Genomic DNA, 26,359 nt, shown 5'->3' with positions numbered 1-26,359 from the left:
CAGGCCACTAGTCTGAGTCTTCCATGGATTATATCCCTGTATTCAGCAGGGTGGGGCCTCTAGTAGACTAATGGGTGAGGTCTCCAGAGCCCAGACTTTGGGTATGCCAGAAACCAAGAGGGTGTTTCTATGATTCTGCCACGGAGGAGGCTCTGGTCTATTTCCGGGAAAGTGTATGCAATGGCAGTGCCCTACAGCCCATCTCTGACACCCTTGTGTCTGCATATGTTGCTGTCCCTGCAGCAGGTATAAAGATGCAGTATTGGAGAAAAGAAAGAAGAAAAGGAAAAAATCCAGACAAAACAAAACAAAAAACAGCAGAACAAAACAAAAAGAGAAAGATGCAGGCTTCTAGTCAAGATGGCAACATAGGCGGACATGGCTGGCCTTTTCACACAACTGCATCAAAATTATAGCTAAAATATAGAACAACCGTCGCTCAGGAATGTCAGAAATGGAGTTCATTGGAAGTCTGACAACTATGAAATCAAGTTGAATAGAAGTCTGACATCTATGAAATTGAGGAAACTACATCAATTGAGACCGATATGAGGGGTGCAGACATGAAATGGGCTGGCCCCACACCCATGTGGAGAAAATTCAACAGGGATATCTTAGGAGCAAGGAGTCCCAGCCCCACATTAAGACCCCAAGCCCAGGATTCCTGTACCAGAAAGATAAGGCCTCACAACTTCTAGCTGTGAAAACCAGTGTGGATTGATTTGGTTGAGGAGGCTGCTGGAGCCCAAAACAGTTCCTCTTGGGAAACTCACACACAGACTCAACTACTCAGATTTGCTTCCTCAGAGCTCCAGCACCAGGGTGGCAGCTTGAAGGGCACAAGTGGTTTACAGGGAGAAACTGAAGTATCTGGCATCAGGATGAGCAGAAGCCATTGACCCTTTCCTGAGACCCTCCCCCTGCCACAGAGCCAGTAGGCTGGTGCCATATCTGAGATTCCATCAACCTGGCTAACACTGTATGATCCACCTTGGAGATCTACAGAGGCTCTACCCCACCCAACATATGGATCCACCCAAGCTGTTTTCCATAAGAACATCTCGCCTTGGCTCCTAAATCCTATCAAACAAGCAACAGCTGGCTTTAGTGAGCCCTAGCTGCAGCCAGATTAGAGTCACAGCTTGGCTTCACCTAGGAATCTCCAAGCCCAGCACAAGTAGCAACCATCTTGTAACTACCTTTACAGCTGAGGCAGGGTGCCCTGGGAAAAACACAGATGGGGGCTGACCTTGGCCTGTACCACCTGGGAAACCCCAGGGCCAACATACCTAGTAGACAGCTACAGACATGTTGGAGCACCACTACCCTGCCCCTGCCCACAGAAGGTGGAGGTTGGTAGTAGTGGTCACAGCCAGTCCTTGTAGCTGACTACTGAGTAAATCCCTCCCATTTATCTTCCAACATCAACCAAGACTCAACTACAAGAGGAGGGTGTACTTAGCCCACACAAAGGGCACACCTTGAGTACCCAGCTTGGGTAATAGTGGAGGCTGTGCCACACTGGACCCTACAGGACACCTACTACATTAGGCCACACTACCAAGACATGGAGTCAAAGCAGCTCTACTTAATACATAGAAACAAACACAAGGAAGCTGTCAAAATGAGGAGATAAAGAAACATGGTCCAAATGAAAGAACAGATCAAAAATCCATAAAAAGAGCTAAACAAAATCAAGATAAGCAATCTATCAGAGGTAGAGTTCAAAACACTGTTTATAGTGATGCTCAAGGAACTTAGTGAGGGCCTCAGCAGCATAAAAAAAAGACCCAGTCAGAAACAAAGTATACACTAATTGAAATGAAGAACAATTTACAGGGAAACAATGGTAGAGTGGATGAAGACAAGAATCACATCAATTATTTGGAACATAAGGGAGCAAAAAGCAACCACATAGAACAACAAGAAGAAAAAGGAATCCCAAAAAATGAGGATATTATAAACAGCTTATGGGACAAATGTAAGAGGTGCTACATTCACCTTATAGGTGTGCCAGAAGGAGAAGAGAAAGAGCAAGAAATTAGAAATCTATTTGAAAAAAATAGTAAAATAAAACTTCCCTAATTTGGTGAAGGAAATAGACATGCAAGTCCAGGAAGCACAGAGAGTCCCAATTAAGATGGATGTGAAAAGGCCCACTCCAAGACACACCATAATTAAAATGCCAAAGGTTAAAGAGAAAGAGATTCCTAAAAGTAACAGAAGTTAGTTACCAGAAGGTTGCCAGATGGGAGGGGGGTGCAGGAGAGTGGAAGTAGAGATGAGGGGACAAAGAAGAACAAATAGGTAGTTACAGAATAGCCATGGGGATGTAAAGTATAGGAAATGAAGTAGCCAAAGAACTTATACACATGACCCATGGACATGAACAATGGTTGGGTGATTGCCTGAGGGAGTAGGGGACACTGAGTGGAGGTAGGCAAAGGGGGAAAAATCAGGATAACTGTAATAGCATAATCAATAAAATATAATTTAAAAAAGGATGCAGGTGGAGCGAGCAGGAATGCAGAGGGTGAGGTGAGCAGTGTCCCACAGGAAAAGGTAGCTGTTTTTCCCCTAGGAGGGCCTGCTCTTCTCAAGAAAGACGGCTGCTGTGGAATCCACACATATCCCAGCACAGAAAGCCTCATAGCTACACCCCCATCTCACTGCCTAGTGCCTCCCACTCCAGACTCTCCTCACACAACTCCAGTCCACACTGCCCTCCCTTCACAGGGGCCCAAGGTGAGTGTTTGTAAACACAAAATCTGTGCTTTGGCTCCTTTAAGAATTAAAAAAAAAATAAAAGCTTTGTTTCCAGTGGTCACATCTCTTCCCAGTAGAGAAAAACCCTGTGGCCTTTTACCTCTGGATGTCATGTGCTTGTCTGATCCTGGCACTGATGCTCTGTGCTTGGGAGCCTGGTTTGTGGTCCTGGCTTCTCTCCTTTCAAGGGGAAGTTTCCACAGTTGGGCCACCTCAGCCCACTGCCCATGTGAACCTGGCTGACCCTTTTAACGACTGCACCCTTCCTACTGGTGTCATGGTGGTTTTTGCCCATCCTGGTTAACAGTCTCTTTTTGGGTTAGTCTTCAGTTTATTTCAAGTAACTATTCCCCTCTTTCATTTTATTTCCAGTGTGGTTCTGGGAGGAGGTACGCAATATATCCTCCTACTCCGCTGCCATCTTGCAATCCTGAGAGCAGGTTTTATTATCTTTATTTTACAGGTCAAGAAATGGAAGTGCACAGATGTTAAATTATTTACCAAGCTTACATTTATTGAGTACCAACAGTATACCAGAAAGCACCCTTTTCCCTTCATGTATGTTATCTTGTTATCTTCATAAAACATTTGGGAAATACCTGCTGTTCTCTCTATTTGAAATGGTTCAGGGAGGTTAAACAACTTACTCAAGGTCACATGGCTAATAAGCTATGGAACCAGGTCTTAAGTTAGATACCTGTGTGACTCCTGGGGCCATGTGGTACTCTTTTCCTGACTCTTCATCCCTGAATGAAGCCACACAGTCTAGTATACTAGAAAAATATAATCCTTCACCTTAGTTCTACAGTGTTCACTCTCTTTGATGCAGCTTCATTCCAGGGCTTGAGCTTTTGGAAAGTTTGCTTTTTCATGTGAAATTCATCATAACATCTTGATGCATTTTTCCTCCTTCCTACCAGGCTCCACAGCCAGGGCAAATCATATTAGATCAGTTATAGCCTTCTATGCTTACATCCAAGTCTTTATGACTGTCTCAGCAGCTGTCAGGAGATGTCTGTCAAAATATTCCCCTAACCAGCACCTTCCAGCCTCAGCCACAGCCTTCCAGATCTGTTTCAACATCTTCTCTCATCATCCCCCATATCCTTGCCATTTGTCTTCATTCTAATCAAGCAAACCTCTTTGTCCTCTACGTATTATTGGCTCACATCTGCCTCCACTTAGTTCCAGACATTGTCCTATATAGCCTCCTTCCTCCTAACCACCTCCCATTAGAAGCAAATAGGCTTCACCTTGGGGGCCAGTTCCAGGTAAAAGTGCCTGGAACCTTGTCTTGAGAAAGATCTTAGACCAATTCGGAGTATTACCAATATCTACTGTGGGTTTAGAAAAAGGGAGCAGCACCACACATATCACAAATTTGCCAAGTCTGCATGTTTTAAACAAGCACTTTAGAATCAGAATTGGGTTTGGATCTCAGCTCTGCAACTTATTCCCTGGGTGATCTTGAGCACAGTTTCTTTATACAATGAAAGTGATACCAACTTTAGATAATTTTATATTACATAAAGTGTTTACCAAGTGTTTGTCAATCAGTAAAAGTAGCTTAACTTATTTTTTTCTTTCTTTACTCAAGAACCTTCTTAAATTAAACTTGATGGGTATAACTTATTGGCAAGAGAGATTGAAGTTTTGCCCATCTCTAGTCACTGTACATTAATAGCTATAAAAATCTATAAAATTAAGGGAATTTTAAGCTATAAGGGAAGCTTATTAACCTGCTGCCAGTGGACTATCATATTTAAATAGGAGCAGGGAGAGAAAAGGAAGGAGAGAGCCAGGGAGAAAGGAAGCGGGGCTTGAAAGGAGGGAGAGGCAGAGAAAGAGAAAGAAAGGTGTCCATATATTTGTTCAGTGCAGTAGCTAGTATAGCTCAAGATAAAATTAGCCATGGAAAAGTAACTGGCTTTGGACCAAATGGAAGATGCCTGGTTTGCTCAAATTGAAAATGAATAATTTCCTCAAGTTTTTTTCTAGGCTTTTGTATGGAATGACTGTCACATGTTATTCATGTTAGTTGCGTAACCAAAGATTCTCTTTGTAGACAAAGGAAGAAAGACCAGGCTGCCCACTCTTACTGAAGTTTGTACTCATTTTAGATATCCAGCTCCCTGTGAAGGATTTATCCTCTTTCCTGGGAGAAAAATTTAGAATCCACTTTTTAGGGTTGCACTCTGTGGTCCAGAAAGTAAAAGTCAAACCCCAAAGACCATGAATAAAGATGTGCCTTATTATAAGAGAGAGCTGTGATATGCCCTGGGAGAGAAGGCTCAACAATATTTTAGATACGTCATATGTGCAGGTGGATAACAAAGGAAAGAAATTCTCCCAGATTTGGGGTCCCTTGAGGAAGGAAAGGAACTCTCACAATGAAAGGGGATATTTTGTGTTTTTTTTTTCCATAGCAGCAGATTGGCTCCAATGGGAAAGATTTCCCAATACTGAAAGGTTGGCCTGGCACCGGCCAGTTTTCTTCAATACAGGTCCCTGTTCCTTTCTGTCTCTTATCCTTCTTTGCATGACTGGATGTCAGCATGGGGGCTCCTGTTCTCTCAGATAATCATCCAGAACTTCTGTCTTCACACTTCAGGTATGGAGAGATCCAACCTTGGAAAACCAACATCTCTCCCTCCTGTCATTATTCATATCCTAGGTCATCTTTTATTTATATATTCATAGACCTAAATCTAGGGATTAGAATGGAGGTGGATGGTGGAAAATCCTTGGATAATACCAGACACTAAACGGAATTTCACTTTCCCAGTGGTATTTTACTCCTGACAGCACAAGTCTGTGTGCATGTTATTCCACCTCTAATATTACTGCTGCTGAGCATTATGCAGCTGCGTTGAAATTATTCATTTATGTGGTTTGGGCCAGTTTCTGAGAAATAGGCAGAACTAGAGAGCAAAAGAATCCATCAGTGTTAGATATGAACAAAGAAAATTATGATCTTTTTGGACTTGTCCTCCACAATACCAATATAAATATAAAAACACCTGAAACTAATATAATATTGTATGTTAACCACACTTTAATTAAATTAAAAAAAACAGAGAATAGGAACAATGTAGATGCAGGTAAATAGAGAGAGCCCTAATTCTTTAGAAAGGAGAATGGGGATAGGGACAACTCCCCAAATTCTTTTGCTGTAATATCCATTCCTAGACTCCTGTCTAATGTTTCTTTTATGTCTTATTTCTGTGGGTGGTTTTTGTATTTCTAGTCTATTTAAAATATTGTTCAAAGACATCTGAAAACAAAACATTTGCTCCATTTTAGATGATTTTTTACACATCTCAAAAAACAAGGATATGTTTGGCTATCCTGGCAGTATTTGGAAATGCATATTTTGTTCAACATTATTTGCAAATTAGATTTTTTTCTTCCTCAAAATAAGTGTAGAAATGCTTCCATATGTTTGAAGTCGGTCTTATCATTTTGCTAAGAGGGAAAAAAAATACAGTTTATAGCAATTTTCATGAGAACATATCAAATGGTGTTTTCTCAAAGTTAGCAAAAATAGCTTTTCTACTTCTTCAATATAGTACTAAAGTTAAGAAGACAATATCATTTGTTTAAAAATGTTAAATTGTGATTGACATAATTTTTAAAATGTAATGAAACTGAACTATATTTTACTATTTTGATTTTTTATACAAAATAAAATATTAGGTAAGGATCTGACTTTAATTCATTTTTCCAATAATCAGAAATCCATATTAAAAAATGCTTTGGATTTTTGTATACTAAATTTTTCTTGTAATAAATTCTTAAACATAAATTTAGAAAACAAAATAAAATATTAGGTAAGGATCTGACTTTAATTCATTTTTCCAATAATCAGAAATCCATATTAAAAAATGCTTTGGATTTTTGTATACTAAATTTTTCTTGTAATAAATTCTTAAACATAAATTTAGAAAACAAATTTTGTTCCATGTATCTCCTTACTGATTTCTGAGCTAGAAATGTTTTAATCATTGCAACTTTTATGGTATATTTTAATAGATGGTAGATAAAATAAATGTTCTTTCATTATTCTAGTTTTTCAGAATTTTCTTGGCCTCTTCAGATGAATGTTAGAATGATTTTATAAAGTTTCAAAAATATCTGCTGAGTTTTTTTGTTAGAATTTTATTAAAGCCATAAATTAAAGAAGAATAATTTATTTTTTCCTGTCTGGGATCATTTTAATTTTAAAATATTTCTCTTTAAACTATACAATATCTGATATATGGGTCTACTAACTTTTATTTTTAATTACGGATATTACAGATTTTCTGAGTGGTGTAGGGTAGGAATGTAGGGAGAAAACATTAGCATTACTTTAAATGTTTCTAACTCTAGTTTTTCCATTCCTTTTTTTTCCTCTTTATTGAGTTTACTGGGGTGACACTGGTTAACAAAATTATACAGGTTTCAGGTGCACAGTTCCACAACACATCATCACCACCTCAAGTCAAGTTTGCTTCCATCAACATTTATCCTCCCTATACCCTCTCCCACATCACCCCAGCAATCACTGCACTGTTGTCTCTGTCCATGGGTTTTTTCCTCTTTTTTTCTTTTTTGCTCAATCCCTCTACCCTCTCAATCCCAACTGCCTCCCACCCTCAACAGCTGTCAGCCTGCTCTCTGAGTCTGTCTCTGTTGTGTTTGTTAGTTCATTTTGTTCATTAGATTCCAAATTTCCCTATTCATTTTATAATGCTACATTTGATAATGGAAATTATTTAAGGACTTAATTATCAACCTATAGCAGAACAAACTATCCAATGCATATGAGGATCTTCAGATTATAGTACCATGAAGAACCATTTTCCAACTTCTAAAATGCCAGATTAGCCCTGGCTGGTGTGGCTCAGTGGATTGAGTGCTGGTCTGCAAACCAAAAGGTCCCTGGTTTGATTCCCAGTCAGGGCACATGCCTGGGTTTCAGGCCAGGTCCTCCGTAGGGGGAGCGTGAGAGGCAACCAATTGCTGTATCTCTCACACATCACATCGATGTTTCTCTCCCTCTCTTTCTCCCTCCCTTCCCCCTCTGTCTAAAAATAAATAAATAAAATCTTTTAAAAAAATAAAATAAAACACCAAATTAGATGTAGTCTTAATTGCCTGCCCAGAGCCTTTTAGCCAAACAAGGCATTGATTATTATGTTTTCCTTCTAATTTCCTGTGAATGCATAACTTATCATCAATAACTTTTTACTTCAAGTTCTTTGTGGCATATACAGGAGTATTAGAATACATTCACCAACATCAGCTTCAAAAGTCTGTTCTTGGGTTGTCCATATGGGCAATGACTCTATTGCAATGAAAACCTCAGGGTCTGGTTGCCAGAGAGGAGAGGGGTTGGGGGACTGGGTGAAAAAGATGAAGGATTAAGAAGTACAAATTGGTAGTCACAGCATAGTCACAGGGATGTAAAGGACAGCATAAGGGATTTAGTCAATAATATTGTAATAAATATGTACCATACCAGGTGGGTACTGGCAATATTGAGAGAAGATTTTCTAAAGTATATGATTGTTTAACTACTATGCTATACACCTGAAACTAATATAAAATCACATTGAATCTAAACTGTAACTGAAAAATTAAAAAAATGTTTTTTGAAAATGCAAGGTCCTTTCTTATACACTGTCCCCCTACACGCACCTGGCCAGTCCTGCAGAGTGCTCCAACAGCGTTTCTCAGTTGTGTCGCTTTCCATCCTGGGTTTCAAAGTCTCCCACCTTCTACACTCATCTGCTGCCAGTCTGTCCATGCCAGTATCTTTCACCTTCACCATAGCTAGAGGGAGCTTCCTGACACTCAGTCTGATCTTGACACTCTCTGGTTTAAACACAGGAGAAATCCAACAAATACACATGAAAGACGAGCTAGCTATATTTTGTATGTTGAGTACTAGTCATACACAGGTAAATAGGACATGGACTTGTTGTTTGTTGTACAGGATAAAAGCCAGACATGTTAGCATCACAGGCTGGTCTGACCTGCCACCCGCTTACCTGTCCTCTGACACCCAGCCACACTGGACTCCTAACACACTCAGCTTGATTCTTCCTTGCTTTACTCATACTGTTTCTATGCCCTGCCTGCTTTTCATGGCAAAATCCTATGATTCTTTCTTTCAATGCCAGGTGGAATGTCATGTGCAATGAGAAGCTTTTCTCACTGATTGTCCCTCTTCTAACACCAGAGAAGGTGGAGCTGACTGCTGCCTGGACTGCTGTCCCACAGCAGGCAGATTGTACTGGCAGTGCACACACAAGAGACTCTGAGGGCTAACTGTCTCAGTGTCTGTCTTCTCAACTTTATTGTGGTTGTCTTATAGCAGAAACTCTGAAACAGTCACCTTTTGATACGTGCTTTAATGCCCTGTCTGACAAATGGCACAGAAATCCTCTAGTCTGCGAAAGGAAGCCAGCAAGCAAAGAAGGTGCTCAGGCCTTCTTGCTTTTCCTGATAAATATGGCAGTATTTTCTCAAGGCAAAAATTCAACTTATTTTTTGCATCTAAGAGTTGCACTGTACTTCTTGGCCTCAGTGAAAATAGCTTAGAGGGAGTATAGGATCCTAGAAGGAGGGTAGGCTTCGGAATCAGAGAACCTGGGTTTAGTCCATACTAGCTCTATGAGTTTGAGCAAGTCATACAACCCTGAGAGTCAGCCTCCTCCACTATGAATTAGGAATATCTGCCAACCAGGGATAAGTTCAAGGTTATGTGAAATTATACACATGAGAAGCTAAAATTTTTTTAAAATGAGAAAGCACTATAAATGTCAGTGTTATTTTCATTATGGTTATTTTATATGTAAATGGAGATAGTTTTACATAAAATAGAATTTCTGTTTCAGAGATTTTTAGAAATTATTTTGGAGGAGTAAAACCCATCTAAATATATTTTAAGTATTCTATTTCTTTTTTAAAAAAATGATACTTGTATCTAAGTTTGTCTAGGTTTTATCATTTTTTAAATGTCCTGGCAGTGTCCTGGCCAGGTTGATCAGTTTGGTGGAGCATCATCCTGTACACCAAAAGTCTGTATGTTTAATTCTTGGTCAGGGCACATACCCAGGTTGTGGGTTTGAACCCCAGTACAAGAGGCAACTGATTGATGTTTCTCTCTTCTACCCTGCTCTACCTTCCCCTTCCCTTCTCTTCTTTCTCCCTCCCCCTTCCTCTCCCTCTCTCCCCTTTCCTCTCATTCTAAAATCAATAAACATATCCTCAGGTAAGGAGTAAAAGAATAAACTATCCTGAAGGAGAGTGAATAAATCCATCTCCCCCTCTTTACTTTTGGGTGATATTACTGATAAGATTATTATCAGATCTCTGCTGTTTAGCCTATATCTGTGCCAGGAATAATATTTTGGATGCTAATCTGCATTTATTCTCCCTGTATGTTTCCATTTTTCTCCTCTCTGTTCAAGCATGTAGCTGATTGCATGCATGCTTATTGATTCAGAGTAGCACATGGCAAGGTGGAAAAGAGAATATACAAGCCTTTCCTCCTCATCATGCTCCTCTCCTCCTCTTCCTCCTCCTTCCCCTTCTCTCTTTCCCTTCCCTCTCACCATCCCAGTCCTGGCCAGTCTCCTCTACCTCCTCTTCATCTTGTATAAACTTCACTCTCATGCTAAGTGGCAGTCCTGGCATCCTCTCTCTACCTTTCTCCTAGTCCTGTAGAAACTCAGTCCTCTTTTACAATCATGGCAAAGCAGAACCTCTGTTTCGGCAATGCACTGCACAACAACCCCTTTGCCTGTGTGTTCACCTGGCAAGCTTATGCTGGGGCAGGGCAGGGACAGGGCCTTCCTGACAAAAGACTGTCTTCCTTCCTAGTGGAAGAGTTCTTTAATTATGAAGTACTGAGTGAAGATTGTTTCTGTCTGAAGGGAAGTTCTCCTTCAGAGTCTCAGAGCTGAAAGAAACATCTTAATGAACTGAGATGTTCCTTTGGATTTTCTGTGCCTGGTCGGTAATTCTCTCAAATAATAACCATAGCCATGTCAACATATGTTCTCAGAACATGTGGACAGGAAGAAAGGGACAGATAGGTAAAAGAGTTATTCTCAGACTTAAATTTATGATACGCTGTGTCATCTGGGAGGCCTCAGATGCTTCCTTCCTCCTGGTCCTCCTGGTAGAACCTCCAGTAGCACAGGAGGGTGGGGAATTTCTAAAAAGACTTTGCTGGGTGCTTTGCAGAGAAACAGGTCTGGTTTGCCTTTCGAGCTGAGCATGCTTGTCAGGTGACACTCACTTCTCTACTTAGCTGCTCCAGAAATGGTTAGATTTCTCTGTATGGTGCCCAGGTTTCTACATTCAGATAGGTGTAACAGCCCATCATTGGGATATATTTGATAGTGCTGTATGCTTGTGTAAGAAATCAGGTTTTCCCTTGCTCTCTTTAAAGGAGAGGTCTGAGGTTTTTTCAAAGGCATCTGTTATGTTGTCATCCTTGGGAAATGTTATTTAGTTTGTTTTCTAGGGGACCTCAACATCCTTAGAGAACATGAAATGGGACAGATAAGTTTTGATACAGGGAAAGCAATTTGGGAGCTACCAGGCATGGGCTGAGGAAGATGGACGTAGGTAGAATGTGCTTTTGGGTCTCGAGTTCCAGATGGCGAAGGATGTGTAGAGAGCTGAAAGCATAATTATCTTCACATTCTGTACAGTTTAATTTCCAATAGGTGTGGATTGGCCATAATTGTGCCTGTGGGCCCTCCGCAAAAGCACAGCTGCCCAGGGAATGTCCTGATCTATGCCTCAGCTTATTTCATTTTAACCCTGAAGATATGGTTTACTTCAAGTTGCAATATCTTTGTTCTTTATCTTCCTCACAGATTCATGAAGGTGGCAGGGAGCACAGTGGATGCAGTTACCTGGCAACAGTAGGTATTCACCATTTTTGCTCTTACTTATTGTCAGCTGCTGGGAAATGAAAGTTATTAGTTATCATGAAGTTTATAGCTGACATTTAATAAGCTATTCTTCATCCTCTAGGAAAAAAGTTGAAACTAAGTCCAGAGTTGTTCTTATGACACATACTATCCTATAGTAATACAATTTAAAAACAACAACAACACTGACACATTTGGGAAAGCTCAGCTATTATGTACTCTATTAAATCAATCTGTCATCAGTCAGCAGGTAATGGAAGTCTGAACATGTCACCATTTCCCCATAAGCTTTTGCTTAGGAATAAATTTCCTTAAGAGGAAATATTGTTGATTACTCAATATATCATGTGAAAATAGAAACACTTCATTATATTAATGGCAGGGTCTTAATTAGTGCCAAGTGAGTTACTAATATGAAGCAAGTTTAAAAAGAAAGAATATGAAGGGAATGAAGCAGCTTCAACAGAGAATAAACCCCAACATTCCAGGAAGAAGCTTACAATGGCAAAGATATATTGCCCCAAAGGGAGATTGACTTGTAAAGATAATTATCTGATGTATAAATTTACATTTTCTCTAAGTTTCCTTATGGCATTTGGGCTGGAATGTCCAACATCTTACAACGTCTCACAATTTTACACTGGAATCCTGCCTTTCCGTGTTGTAAGAAATCTGTACCACAGCATATTCCAAATCACCTCTTGTCTAATGTGGTCCTCATAGCCCAGATATTTGCTCTGGTTCTGTGCCCTCATAGCTGTCCACTCTGGCCATCTTTCTCAGTTACTCTAACTTTTCCTCCCTAACTCATAACTCTTGTCTTCTTCTATTTTAAGGGGTCCCAGGATTCCTTACATATTCATGACATGTGTGAAAGAAAGCAAAGTGAATGAAATTTTATTAAGTGTCCCAAAAGGGTTTTGGGGTTGTTGACAATCAGTAACTCCAATCATAGTGGAAATATTTTATTCTACATGTTTACTCTTAGTTTCTCTAAACATGTTCCAGGTATTTTCAGACATCCTTATCCTTCAAATTGTTTTTGTAAGTGATGGATTCAGTAAGTATGAAAATCTAGTCATTCTTTTGCTTAAAACCCTTCAGTGTCTTCCCTTTGCACTTAGACCAAAAGCCAGACTTTCTGCCCTGGCTGATGAGGCCCTTTGTGTTTGGCCTCTGCCACCTCTCAGGGCATCTGGTGCCACTCTACCCTTACTCATTCCATCCCAACACACTGGTAGTCTTTTGGTTCATAGAAAGTTCACATGCATGTCTGCCTCAGGACCTTTATACATGATATTCTTCTGCCTGGAATACTGTTCTCCTCATTTTTTTGTGTGACTGGCTCCTTCTCATCTCTTAAGATTCAGCTTATATGTCCTTTATGTCAAAAGGCCTTCCCTATATAAACCAGGTTCCTCACTGATTCTCTTTCTTAGCCCTTTTATTATAGTGTTTATTGTAACTTACAATTACTATTTTTTCTTATAACTTGTTTTTGTAATATGTGTGTTTTTCTCTCCCATCAAAATAGCACTTATTTAATTCAACAAGTGCTTATTTAGCTGTTGTTGTTTTAAGACAATACTTCCATTTTATTAATTACTTAAATTAAAAGTGGCATATTAGAACCAGACACCCATATGGTTTAGTGGTTGAACACATGGGCATCATTGTCAGAAGATCTGGGTTTGAATCACAGTTCTTACGAGTATTATTATGTCTATACACTTTGCAAATCTTTATAAAACTCAGTTTCTGATTTTGTTAAAATTTTATTTTTCAATTACAGTTGATATTCAATACTACCTTACATTAATTTTAGATGTAGAGCATAGTGATTAGACAATCATATAATTTACAAAGTGATCCCACTGATATTTTAAGTATCTACGTGGCACCATACTTAGTTATTACACTATTATTGATTATATTTCCAATGTTGTACTTTACACTCCCATGACTATTTTATAACTACAAATTTGTATTTCCTAATCCTGTTATGTGTTTCACTCATGTGCCCCATTTAGATAATTGTTTATTGCACATTTACTTTGGAGGGGAATAACAACAATGATAATAATAATAAGAATATAGCAGAAACTGTCACAAATTTCTATATGCCTTACCATATCTGATCCTCACAATGACCAAATGAGGGAGGGACTATTTTTATCTCTATTTATCTATAACTTAGATAAAGTTGTAGAAAATCCAAAGATTGCACAGAAAGTGAAGTTTGGGTCTGTCTCACTCTAAGGGCTATTCTCTTAACTATTATTGCTTTGATAACTAGAAATGATCCTTTACCGAAAGTGTTACATTCTAGTGGGGGACTTCAACTCCTCTTCAGTGTCCTCACCAAAGGCTGTCTGGATAATGTAGCATAAAGAGTGAAGCTTGATGAATTTATAGTGTTGTGGGTAGAAATAATGAGTGTACAAATACTAATGGGTAAGAATGTAAGTCTTGCTCAGTTATCATGGCTGAAAGGGAGGGATCAGAGAAAGCTTTTACTACCTAGTGAAGCATTCTTTATAGTGCAAATGGAGTGAAGTAAACACAGTATTTTTTTATAATGGAAAAATACATTGTTTTATAAATATGTTTTATTTATTAGCTGCTTAGAAATACTGGCCATTCTCTCAAGATAAGATCATATGTTTGCAACTACTCTAAAAATACCCTCGAAGCAGACAACACGTTTTTGGTTTTGACTCCAGAATCAGTACTCTTTTGAGGACAAGAAATAGCCCCTGGAACCTGCCATATTTACTCCTTCCAGCTATAGTTTCTAGTCAAGACTTGGAATAGTCATGAAACAATTTCAGAAAATCCTGGCCAGGAGGACTCTCTAATCCTAAAAAATGCTGAGGTGAAAATTTCTTAGTAATGTAAAGAAAATCAAGAATCATTGTCAGGAAAAAATGAATTAAGATAGAATTGTCAATATTGAGGGGGACCCAAAAAAAGCAGAATTATCTTTTGGAGGGCAGACCCTTGTAGTACAGGCTTCTTCCACTAAGTGAGTGTTCTAGGACCCCATCTTTATCAGTGTACCAGTTGGTGTTGTAAGAGGCTGTGTTCAGCTTCAGTGAACTTTTTGTGAAGATTCAACCCATTTGCCCATTTTATGATGGATGATTTATGTAGCATCCAGCAAACGCGAGGACAAATATCGGAGACTTTCAGAGTACCAAAGATGTTACTTTATTGGCCAAGTTTAACCTGCACAGGGGCGAACTCTCAAAGTGTCCAGTGACACAGTGCCCGCAAGGAGCTGCAAACGAGAGACGCGCCGAGCGCTTACAACTACGTTCTTATATATGGGCGAGCAAGCAAGCATTATACAGAAGCAGACGTGGCAGTTAGTAATTCGCTTACAAAGACCGCGCACGGGAATTTCAAACCAAGCATTCTTTCATAAGGTGGGAAGGCGGGATGTTTGTTCATTAACCTAGTAATCTCCTGGCTCTAGCTGGCTAGTTTTCTATTTTCTCATTAAAAACTACAAAGCACTGCTTATCTAGCCTACCCAGGGGAGAGCGTCTGCTAGACACAGGATGTTTGCTTTAACTGTACTTTGTCTCTTTTATCATTTCTTTTTAGCTACAATGTGGTTCTTATCTATTAAGCTTAAATTTAGTTCTTAATTTCCTTGTTCCCAACAATTTACAAACCCACCTGCTCACACTGCACTGAGTATTCAGCAGTTTTTGACCCAAAACAGCATGACCCCCGTACCCCACCCTTTCATTTCACCCAGTCTCTCCCTGCAGAACTTTTTTTTTGTTTCCATGGATGAAAACAGTCCTCAAAGGAAAATGTTTTACCAATATGGAAATAGTGAAACAAAAAACAGCAGAAGCACTAAAAGGCATCAAAATTGATGAGTTCAAAAACTACTTTGAGCAGCGGAAAAAAAGTATTTCAATAGATGAACTGTATCAAATGGAGAATACTTTGAAGGTAACTGAAGTTTAAACATATAAGAATAAATATACAATTTTTATAAATAAATTCTGTGTTTTCAGGTCCCCCCTCATAAATACCTATATACAGGTATGCAAAGGAATGAATTCAGTATTGGAGTGCTGATCTTAGAGACAGAACAACCAGAACTCTGAGTCCAAACTCATAAATAAACATATCTATATAGTTAGACTATTTTTATTTGAAAATTCAGGCTCTTAGATTTTGAAGACCAAGATACATGACTTAGTGATTGGTACTGCCCACCAAACCATGCAGAAAAACCAGTAAGAGCTAGTGAGACAAAGTTGTAATTCCAGAAATAGTGGAGCAGCTTCTCTCAGACATCAGTGAAAAATCTGGACAAAACACTGAAGAATGACCAAAAGGAAGCAAAAACTAGAAGTTATTCAGTCCTTGAAAGAAGTAAATGGTACTGATGAGACCTGTGGGTATGTAACAAAACATGCAGTGTGAGGTGACTAGAACCCAAATGAAATACATGGTTATGTTGGCTTGAGGTTTCAGAAGAAGGAGTGAAAAGATGGAAATCTCAGGAAGAAGGAGCCATGAGGCAAAATGCCAAATATGCATATGAATTTGTCTCAGATCTTTGCCTGATCCCTGAAATGTGCATTTTCAAGGGAGACTCAAAGAAGCCTGGTAAAAAGCAACAGCTGAATGCCTGAAAAAGTTACACAGAGATTTCAGTTGTTGTCACAGGAGGGACTGAGACTGTATTTTGAATCTTACAAATTAAGAGGGGCTGATAAACACCTTGTGCTTCCCAGTGAAAACCAAGAGTTATGCCTCAGGAGTACAGTCTACGTCTCAGGACTAGGGATTTGCTAAGTATGATGTATAACCAAAACAGGCTTACCCTAAAAACGTGTAGACTGAAGCTGCTGCAGGAAAAAGATGATCAGCCATTCACCCAACCTCCTGCTAGATCTGAAATCAACACTTTTCTGTCTCTACAGAACATCATCTACACTTTCATTATACAGTTAAAAGATTACTAGACATACAAAGAAAACAGGAAAGTGTGACCCTTGGCCAAGAGAATGAGCAATACATAGAAACCCTGTGATGACCCAGATAATAGAATTGGCTGGCAAGGATTAAGGATTTTAAAGAAGCTATTGCAAATTATTCAAATAGTTAAGGGGGAAATGTCCATATTGGGTGACTACATGGGGAAATATCAGCAGTGAAATGAAAACAACATATGTTTAAAAAAACAAATGAAATTCTTAAAGAAATAAAAAGAATAAGTGAAATGAAAGACTCACTGGATAGGCTTAACAGGAGATTAGAAGCTACAGAGAAAAGGGTTGGTGAACTTGCATACAGATCCATAAAAATTGTACAAATAAGAATAGAGGAAAAATACTGAGCAAAAATGAGGTTTCAGCAACCTCATTGCTAATATCAAATGGTCTGATATGTGTGTAGTTAGAGGGAGAAAATGGAGCAGCAGAATTTTTTTGAAGAAATAAAAGCTGAACTTCTCCCAAATTTGTTGAAAAATATTAACTTACAGAACCAAGGGGTTAGGCAAACCCTAAGAAAGATAAATATAAGGAAAAATCATACCTGGACGTGTCATAGTCAAACCGCTGAGGAAAGAAGTTAAGGAGGAATTCTTCCAAGTATTCAGACAAAAATGACACTCAGAACACAGACACAGATGATGGCTAACTTGACTTCAGAAGTAATTGAGAACTGAAGATAATGGAACATCTTCAAAGTACTAAAAAAAAAGTCAAGCCAGAATTCTATATCTAGCAAAAGTGGTTTTTTTAAAATAAAGCAGAAATAAACACATTTTTGATCATGAAAGCCAGTGGACCTGTGCTATAGGAAATACTAAAGGAAGTCTTCAGACAGAAAGGCTGTAACATCAGAAGGAAACTTGAATCTCAAAAAAAAAGTATAGGGAATGGTAAACTTGTGGATAAATATAAAGGACTATATTTTTCCTCTTAATTTCTTAAAAAGTAATTAACTCTAATGCAAAAACATAGCATTGTATTTGTGGAGTTTATAACATATATAGATGTAAAAATATATGGCTGCAATACTACAAAGGATGAGGAAAGGATGAGGCAGTAAACGGAATTATACTGTTGCAAGATTCTTTCATGTGAAGCAGTACAATATTTAAGGAGATTGTGGTAAGTAAGGCTGCAAAATGTAGTTCTAGAGCAATCACTCGAAAGATAATAAAAGTTATAGCTAAAAATGTATTGGAATTAAAATGGAATACTAAGAAATATTGAATTAACTTCAAAAAGGCAAGAAAAGAAGAACAGAGGAACAAAAAAATAAATTGGAAAAAGAAATCAAATAGCAAAATGGTAGACCTAACCACAATCTTATCAATCATTATATTAAGTGTAATTGTTCTAAATAATATAATTAAATATAAAGATTGTCAGTCTAGGTTACATCGAATACCCACCTATACTCTGCCTATAACAAACAACCCTCAAATATAAAGACACAGATAAATTGAAAATAAAAGGATAGGAGTGACATACTATACAAGCAGTTATCATAAAAAACTGGTGAAGCTACCTTATAATCAGACAAAGTAGACTTCAAAACAAGGAATATCACAAGAGCAAATTAATAATACACTCCACAAATGAATGTATCTCAAAATCATTATGCTCACTGCAAAAAAAAAAAGCCTTCTATTAAAAAAAGCACATTTGCCTTATTCCAATTACATGAAGTTCTGGAATAGGTTTTAAAATTAGAGCATTGACTGTGTCCCTTTGGGTGGAGAGGGTAGGGATATGGATTGAGAGGGAAAGGTGAATGAAGGAATATTCTGGAGTGATTATAATGTGGGGTATACCAGAGTATGCACTTGTCAAAATTCATCAAATGATACACTTACTATTGATGCACATCATAGTACATAAAACTTAAGAAAAATAACCATAAAGAGACACTAAACTCTAGTTAATAGTATGCCTGATGAACTTATTAGGATGAAAATGTACCAAGTCTGCAATTTGCTTTGAAATGCCTCAACACATGAAACAGATCTATGAATAGATAGAGGAATAGATAGATTGATAAATGTGTGATAGAGGATATATAGCAAAGTAGTAATTGTAGAACTATGTTGGTAGATAAGTGGATTTTACTATCTAATTCTTTCCACTTGTCTGTGTTTGACATTTTTCATAACAAAATATTAAGCAATGGGCCTGAACTGTTATACCTAAGTAAATAATGTTATTCATCATGAAGTAATTTATTGCTGTGAAAATATTTATGAAAAGCATAATAAATGCAAAAACTACTTTTGTCAAGTGAATAAAGTAAAATATAAAATATACAAGTCATACCTCAATAAAACAGATTGACATAAACTCAAAGAAAAGGCACTGATTCATAGTGTTAACCTTTTAGATGTATATAGGGACTCTTTTATTCTCATTGTTAAGTTTTTGCACTTTCTAATATTTCTGGAATAGGCATATAATGCATTTTTCTTTATAATAGAAATCATCAGTACCCAATCCACCCTTCCCACCTCCAATTCCCCCTCTCTAGAAGCAGTCATCACAATTTTAGCCATTTCTGATGCTTGTTTTCATATTTCTAAGTAATGGTCTAATACTACTCTTTCTTGATTTTCTCCCAATTCAAATATTATCTATTAATTTCCTACTATGGAAGATGAGGATTTAGCTCTCTTGTTTCTCTAGCTCCTCACACAGTGAATCATACTTACCTTTACCTGTCCTCCAATATTTTATATCCTAAGTATTGGTGAGATCAGAACTCAGTGCTCACATTTTTATTACTGTATAAATATGATTCCTGGCAGAGAATGTGGTGTGCTGTGATCACATTTTCTTCCTTTCACAACTTTTTGCTTTCCCTGGAATTAATAACTGTCTTCTCATTTTCACTTTCCTAGTTCCTATTAATCTATCCCTAACTCTGTACCAGAAGGGTAGAACTCTCTCTATGCAAACACCCCAGGTAGCCATCAGTTTCATCCTGTCCTTGGAGATTCTCCTGGAGCAGGCTCTCTCTGGCCCCATCTGGACTGGTTGATCTCTGTCCTTCCTGTACAGCTGTTGTCCTGGGATCTCCCTTCACCATCATCCTGGGGATTCCTTTGACTTTTATTTGTTGGATCCATGCCCTTTTTTTTTTTTTTTTTTGAGGTTTACTCCCTCATTTTGGTGGAACATTTTTTGCAGGAAATTCTGAGAAAAGATAAATGAGAGGTAAATATGTTGAGACCTTGTAATAGAGTTTTATTTATATTTTGGATACATAAAGATTTCCCTCAAATTTTGATGTTCTCTTCCATTTTGTTCTAGCTTTCCTTCTAACTATTGAGAAATCCAATTCCTTTTAAATTTCCAGTCCTTTTATTTGCCCTGTTTTTTCTATCTTGGTACTTTTAATATCTTGTCCCAAGTGATCCTTTATGTGATTCTCTTTTTATTCTGTTCAATAGGTAGGTGGTAGGCCCTGTCAATCTGAAATTCATTCCCTTCAGTTTAGAAAAAATTTTCTGAATATTTTTTCTTGGACAATTTTCTTTGTTTTATTTTCTGTGTTCTCTCTTTCTGGAACTTCTATTAGTCAAATATCAGAACTCCTCAAACAGTACTCTAATTTTTAGGTATTTTCTTTCCCTTACTTTTTCTTCTATTTTCTCATAAATTCCATTAATCATCTATTTTCTGTTAAAATTTTCATTTCTGTTAATCATATTTCTAATTTCTGAAAGCTCTTGTTATTCCTCAAAACTTCTTTTTTTATGGCTTCTTATAGCTTCTTTTCTTGTTTCTCTGAAGAATCAATTGTAATTACTTATTTAATTTTGTTTAGTCTTTTCTATTACCTCCCTCCTTCACACACTCTCTCTCTAATAGTTTTCTTACAGTTTCTGAATTAAACATTTTCCCTCCATGTCCTTCCTTCCTTCCCCATTTCTTTATTTTGGTTTATGTCTTTCACATTAAAGATAGCACATCATTAAAAAGCACATTTATTATCATTGCTGACTTAGTCAGAAAGTCTTTAAGTTTTGGGAAGCTGACAACAGATGCAAATATACCAAAATACTAATTTTCAAGATAAAGACAGAGCAGTTTTGGACTTCTGGTTAAGATGGTGGTATAGGTAAACACAGCTTGCCTCCTTACACAACCACATCAAAAAAAATTATAACTAAGCTATAGAACAACCATCATTCAGAACCATCAGAAATAAAGCTGAGTGGAAGTTGTACAACTACAGAATTAAAGAAGAAACACATAGAGACTGGTAGGAGGGGTGAAAGTGAGGAATGGGCTGGCCCACACCCATGTGTGGTGGATAAAAATCAGAAGGAGTATCTCAGGAACAAGGGGTCCCAGCCCCATACCAGGTCCCCAAGCCCAGGGCTTCATTGCTAGAAAAAGAAGTCCCCATAACTTCTGGCCATAAAAACCATCAAGAATGGAGACTGTGAAAGACAGAAACTGCCAGAGTCTCAGGCAGTTCCTCTTAAAGGGCCTGTGTACAGACTTACTTAGACTCCCTCCCTCTGAGTTCCATCATGGAGGAAGCAGATCGAATGGCATGAAATACATATGGGGAGGAACTGAATTGTCCAGCATAAGGGTGAGAGCTGGAGGGCAGCTTTCCCCCAGACAGAATTGCTGGCCGAGGCCATTGTTCCTTTTCTGAGCCCCCCACTACAGAGCCACAGAGCCAATAGGCAGGCACCATATTTGAGACTCTATCAGCATGGCTCATTCTGTTTGCCCCATGCTGGTGATTTCCTAGGCCTGGCCCCACCCAACTTTCAGGCCCACCCAAACTGTTTCCAGTGGCTTTTCCATATGAACATCTTCTCTTGGCCCATGCTTCAGATTTTCCTAAATTCTTTCAAATAAGGAGCATCTTGCTTCAGTGAGGCCCATACGTCTCACTAAGTTGCCCTAGTCCAGCACCAGCCTCAGCCAGCCTTGTTCTACAATTTGGCCTCACCTAGGTACCACCAAGCCAAGCACAAGCTGCAGGTATCTGCAGATTGCTTTGTAGCTTATGCTGTGTGATCCCAGACAGTGGCTGACCTTGGACTTGCCAACAGAAATCAAGGCTCAACTACAACAGGAAGGTGTACACAGCCCACATGTTGGGTGGACCTTGAGTACCCAGCTTCAGTAATAGGGGAGGCTGTGCCACTGGACCCTACAGGACAACCTACTACAGTAGCCCTCTCTATCAAGCCTGGGAAATATAGCAGCTTTATTGAATGCATATAAACAAACACAGGGAGGCTGCCAAAATGAAGAGACAAAGAAACATGGCCCAAATAAAAGAACAAAATTCCAGAAAAAGAACTAAAGAAAATGGAGACAAGCAACCTATCAGATGCAGAGTTCAAAACACTGTTTATAGGGATGCTCAAGGAACTTAGTGAAGGCCTCAGCAGCATAAAAAAAATACCCAGTCAGAAATGAAGGATACACTAATTAAAATAAAGAATAATTTACAGGGAATCAAGAGAAGAGTGAATGAAGCCAAGAGTCAAATCAGCACTTTGGAATATAAGGAAGAAAAAACAACCAATCAGAAAAACAAGAAGAAAAAAGAATCCAAAAAACATGAGGATAATGTAAGGAGCCTCTCTGGGACAACTTCAAACACACTAACATTTGCGTCATAGAGGTGCCAGAAGGAGAAGAGAGTGCACAAAAATTGGGAACCTATTTGAAAAAATAATGACAGAAAATGTCTCTAGCTTGGTGAAGGAAATAAACATACATGTCCAGGAAGTGGAAAGAGTCCCAAATAAGATGAACCCAAAGAGGCCCACACCAAGACACATCATAATTAAAATGCCAAAGGTTAAAGAAATAGAATCTTAAAGGCAGCAACAGAAAAGCAGTTAGTTACATACAAGGGAGTTCCCATTTAGACTATCAGCTGATTTCTCAAAAGAAATTTTACAGGCTAGAGGAGAATGGCAAGAAATATTCAAAGTGGTAAAAAGCACAGACCTATAATTAAGATTACTTTACCCAGCAAAGCTATCATTTAGAATCAAAGGACAGATAAAAAGCTTCCCAGACAAAAAAACTAGAGGAGTTCATCACCGCCAAACCAGTATTATATGAAATGTTAAAGGGTGTTCTTTGAGAAGAAGATAAAAAATATGAACAATAATATGGCAATAAATGTTATCAATCAACAATTGATTCTAAAAAACAAAATAAGAAGAATAGAAACAGAATCATAGAAACAGAGAATATTTTGATGATTACCAGATGGAAGCAGGGTTTGGGAGAATGTGTTAGGAGGTGAAGGGATTAAGAAGAACAAATAAATAGTCACAGAATAGTCACAAGGATATAAAGTACAGCACAGGGAATAGAGTAGGCAAAGAACATATGTGCGTGACCCATGGATATGGACAATGGTGTTGGGATTGCCTGAGGGAGTGGGCAGTGTAGGGTGGAGGGAGATGAAGAGGGAAAAATTGTGACAATTATTGTAGCATAAACAAAATTATAAAATAAAATCCTCATTTTTACTTAACAGTTCAAAATATATAATCAGTAACAAGTCTGTCAGTTGTTTTCCTTGAAATGACAGCCTTACTTTGTTCATTTTTTAGAAAAATGTCTTTCAATTATCCAAATCTGAATTATCACAATTTGTCTGTCAGTCATTATTTTCAGTAAAAATGTCATTCCATAAAAAAAAATTACCATTTCAGTTTGCAGCTCTAATAGTCATACAAGTGTTTGTCCTCAAGTTAACCATTATACTTTGCAGTGGAGGTGAAGTCTTTTATGCATATTTTTCATTTAGTCATATAGATTATTTTTTAAATGTGTGCTTGGAGATTGAAATTTAGTTAAATTAATAAGTTTTATTACTTGATCAGGAGAATTATTAAGTAAAACTGACATTTTTGTTTTACTGCAAATGTGTGACAGTGATCACAAGTACAGTCCAACGCTCCTGATTTGACATGTACTAAGCTGCCAGAAGTTTTACCCACTGTTGCTTTTGTACCATCAGTCCAAATGTCAGCATAATTTTCCAGTACGATCTGTGAGAGTCAAATCAATTATTTAACACTTTATATATAATATCATCATTTGTATTTAGTGCCAATACACCAAGTTATTTTAGCGCCATTTACATAAACAATCTTTATCAGTGCTTAATTGGTATTAAGGTTAGATGATTGCAAGAAAAAAAAGCTACATCTGTAGATTTACCCAGATATTAATATCCTGAAATATTAACTCTGTCTTCATGTTTGTAGCTAAACCTTTAATTTAACAAGTTCCTGTATTTTGGGGAAGTGGTGCTGGGGTGATGGGTTACTAACTTTGCTGAGTTTCCATCTGGCAGTCATCAATGGTGTCATCGGTAGAAGGCTCTGTCAGTCTCTCAGCTACCTCGTGCATCTGTCTAACCAATGCAGCATGATAACCTACTCTTTTAGGTGCAGTAACCTTCAAAATAATTTTAAAATGTTATTGCAAAATAAGAAAACAAAATGTCTTTATTTCCACATAGGCATAAGAAAAACATTAGAATTTTCAAAATACATTATTGGATGGTTATGGCATTACACAGATTATAGCAGGTATAATAGAAAAAAATCTTGACAAACCGAGTTAACCTTTGAAATAACACATATTTGTACTCCGAAGCCACACCTTATAAGAGTCTAGAAAACAAGAATTTACAGGCATACATCCCATGAATAGACTGAGCAATGACATTGTCACATGTCATATGGGCTCTGGAAAACCCCACTGTACACTTGTGAGAGAACGAGAGTCAAAATGGTAAATAAGTGTCTTAGTGTAATAATGAAAATAGTTTTAATCTCATGAGCCCATAAAAATGTCCTGGGGATCTGTGTCAGTCCACCTCTTCACGCCATTCTCAAAGGCATCTGGTGCTTCCAGCTCCACAGCAAGAAGCATGCTGCCTGTTTTTAGGCTTCCCTAAAATAATCCACAGATGTAGAATACAGCCTTCTCTGGTCAGCTAAATCAATTACCACTCACTCTTCCTGCTGTTTTCTAATATCAACACTTGTATTATGGTGTGTTCTTGTCCTGTTCTCTTAGACCTCATAAGTTAATGCCTTTTTATTTTGGTTCATTACCATTGTTTTAGTGGGTTTGGGGAGGGAGCTTGGTAAAGACCTGTTTTTAAACCTCTATGTTTAATCTGAAATCCTGCTGTCTGCTTCTTAAATCCTTCTAGTATTATTTTTAATAAGACAAAATTTAAAAATTACTTTCTAAAAATATGAAATTCATTTTTAACATTTTTCAAGTTAGGCAAATCCAGGTGTTCCCAATGTCTGGGCCCCACCAGAGACCAACAGAATAAAAACTATGCGTGGCCCAAGCATCAGTATTTTTAAGAAATTCATTAGGTGATTATGACATTTGGTGAGGATTGAGAACTACTGCCCTACAGCCTTCTGATTGACCATCAGTAACCCCTGGGCACTTAAACTCCAAAGACCACACTCAGCCTGTGGCTTTTAGACCACCAGCAGCAACAGCATCACCTGGAACTTTTTAGAAATGCAAATTCTCAAGCCCCATCACAGACTCACTGAGTCAGGACCTGACAATCTGAGTCAGGAACCAAAAACTGGTTCTAACGCTCCCTCCCGGTAATTCTGATGCACTCTACAGCTTGAGAACCACAGCCATAGAAAATGACTTCCTGGATCTGACTTCTAAGAATACACTCATCACCATATTTTTTGGCATAAAACTTTCTTCAGTAGCTTTTTTTTATTGACATGTGGATGGGAGAGATTTAAAGAAAATTGTCCTGGGAATTGGCCTTCAGAAAATTCCTTGCCCTTTGTAATCAGAGTCAAAGCTTCAAGGCATCTAATTTTCAATAAGTTTTTCTCATATAAAAGTCAGCACTTTTCTCTCTTTGGCCTTAGTCTGCACTTATATACATCATTCCTCACTTCTCTTGTTGCAGAAAAATGAAATACTGTGCTATACTATAGCCATAGGCTTAAAGAGATCAATTTTATAATTTAGAAATGTAGCTACATTTAAAAGCATAAAAATGAACATTTTAAAAAAGTCATTGCAAGAGCAACTATGGATTTGCCTGTAATATAAGTAAATGTGAACAAATGACTCTGAGAAGAGCATCTGTTGGAAATTCATGAACATTGCCAGGGGTAATGGGACATTGGAATGACTCGTTAAGCAGAGATTCTGCTTAAAAGGAAAAGCTGAAGGAATTCATCATATAGATACTCAATTTTAGAGAAAAGAGTTCAAGCAAAATGTGGACCTTATTTATAGAAAAATTGGAAAAATGATTTAACAATGGAAGTAATTCACTAGAGTGATAAAATATTTAAAATACTATTTGGGAAGCAGAGAACCTGTAGAGCCGTGCATTATGGTTTGGTAGAAAGAAAGAGGGCTTTGAAGTCAAACATGCCTGGACAGAATTCCTCCTTAGCAGATGTGGGGCCTTGGGGAAAAAGTGAATCCTTCAGTAATATCCTACTTTGTAGGGTTAATGCCTACCTCACAGAACTATTGTGAAGACTTAAATGAGGTAATGCACAAAAAGCACTTTGTACAGTACTACATACAATATATTGGGTCCTCACAAACTGTTTGCTTCTT

General features: G+C 38.0%; 1 protein-coding gene across 1 annotated transcript in view; it reads left to right on the top strand.

The window, feature by feature from the left end:
* The window catches only part of HPSE2 (heparanase 2 (inactive)), a 639,760-nt gene that overhangs the window by 429,993 nt on the left and 183,408 nt on the right, over nt 1–26,359 (top strand). Inside the window, exon 6 of the mRNA XM_045854405.1 lies at nt 11,646–11,693. Within this exon, the coding sequence (XP_045710361.1) occupies nt 11,646–11,693 (48 nt within the window). The remainder of the gene's footprint in view (nt 1–11,645; nt 11,694–26,359) is intronic.

Source organism: Phyllostomus hastatus, unplaced genomic scaffold (assembly GCF_019186645.2).
Source record: "Phyllostomus hastatus isolate PE091 unplaced genomic scaffold, TTU_PhHast_1.1 phas_scaffold_1066, whole genome shotgun sequence".
NCBI lineage: Eukaryota > Metazoa > Chordata > Mammalia > Chiroptera > Phyllostomidae > Phyllostomus > Phyllostomus hastatus.
This window is presented reverse-complemented; position numbering and strand designations above follow the sequence as displayed.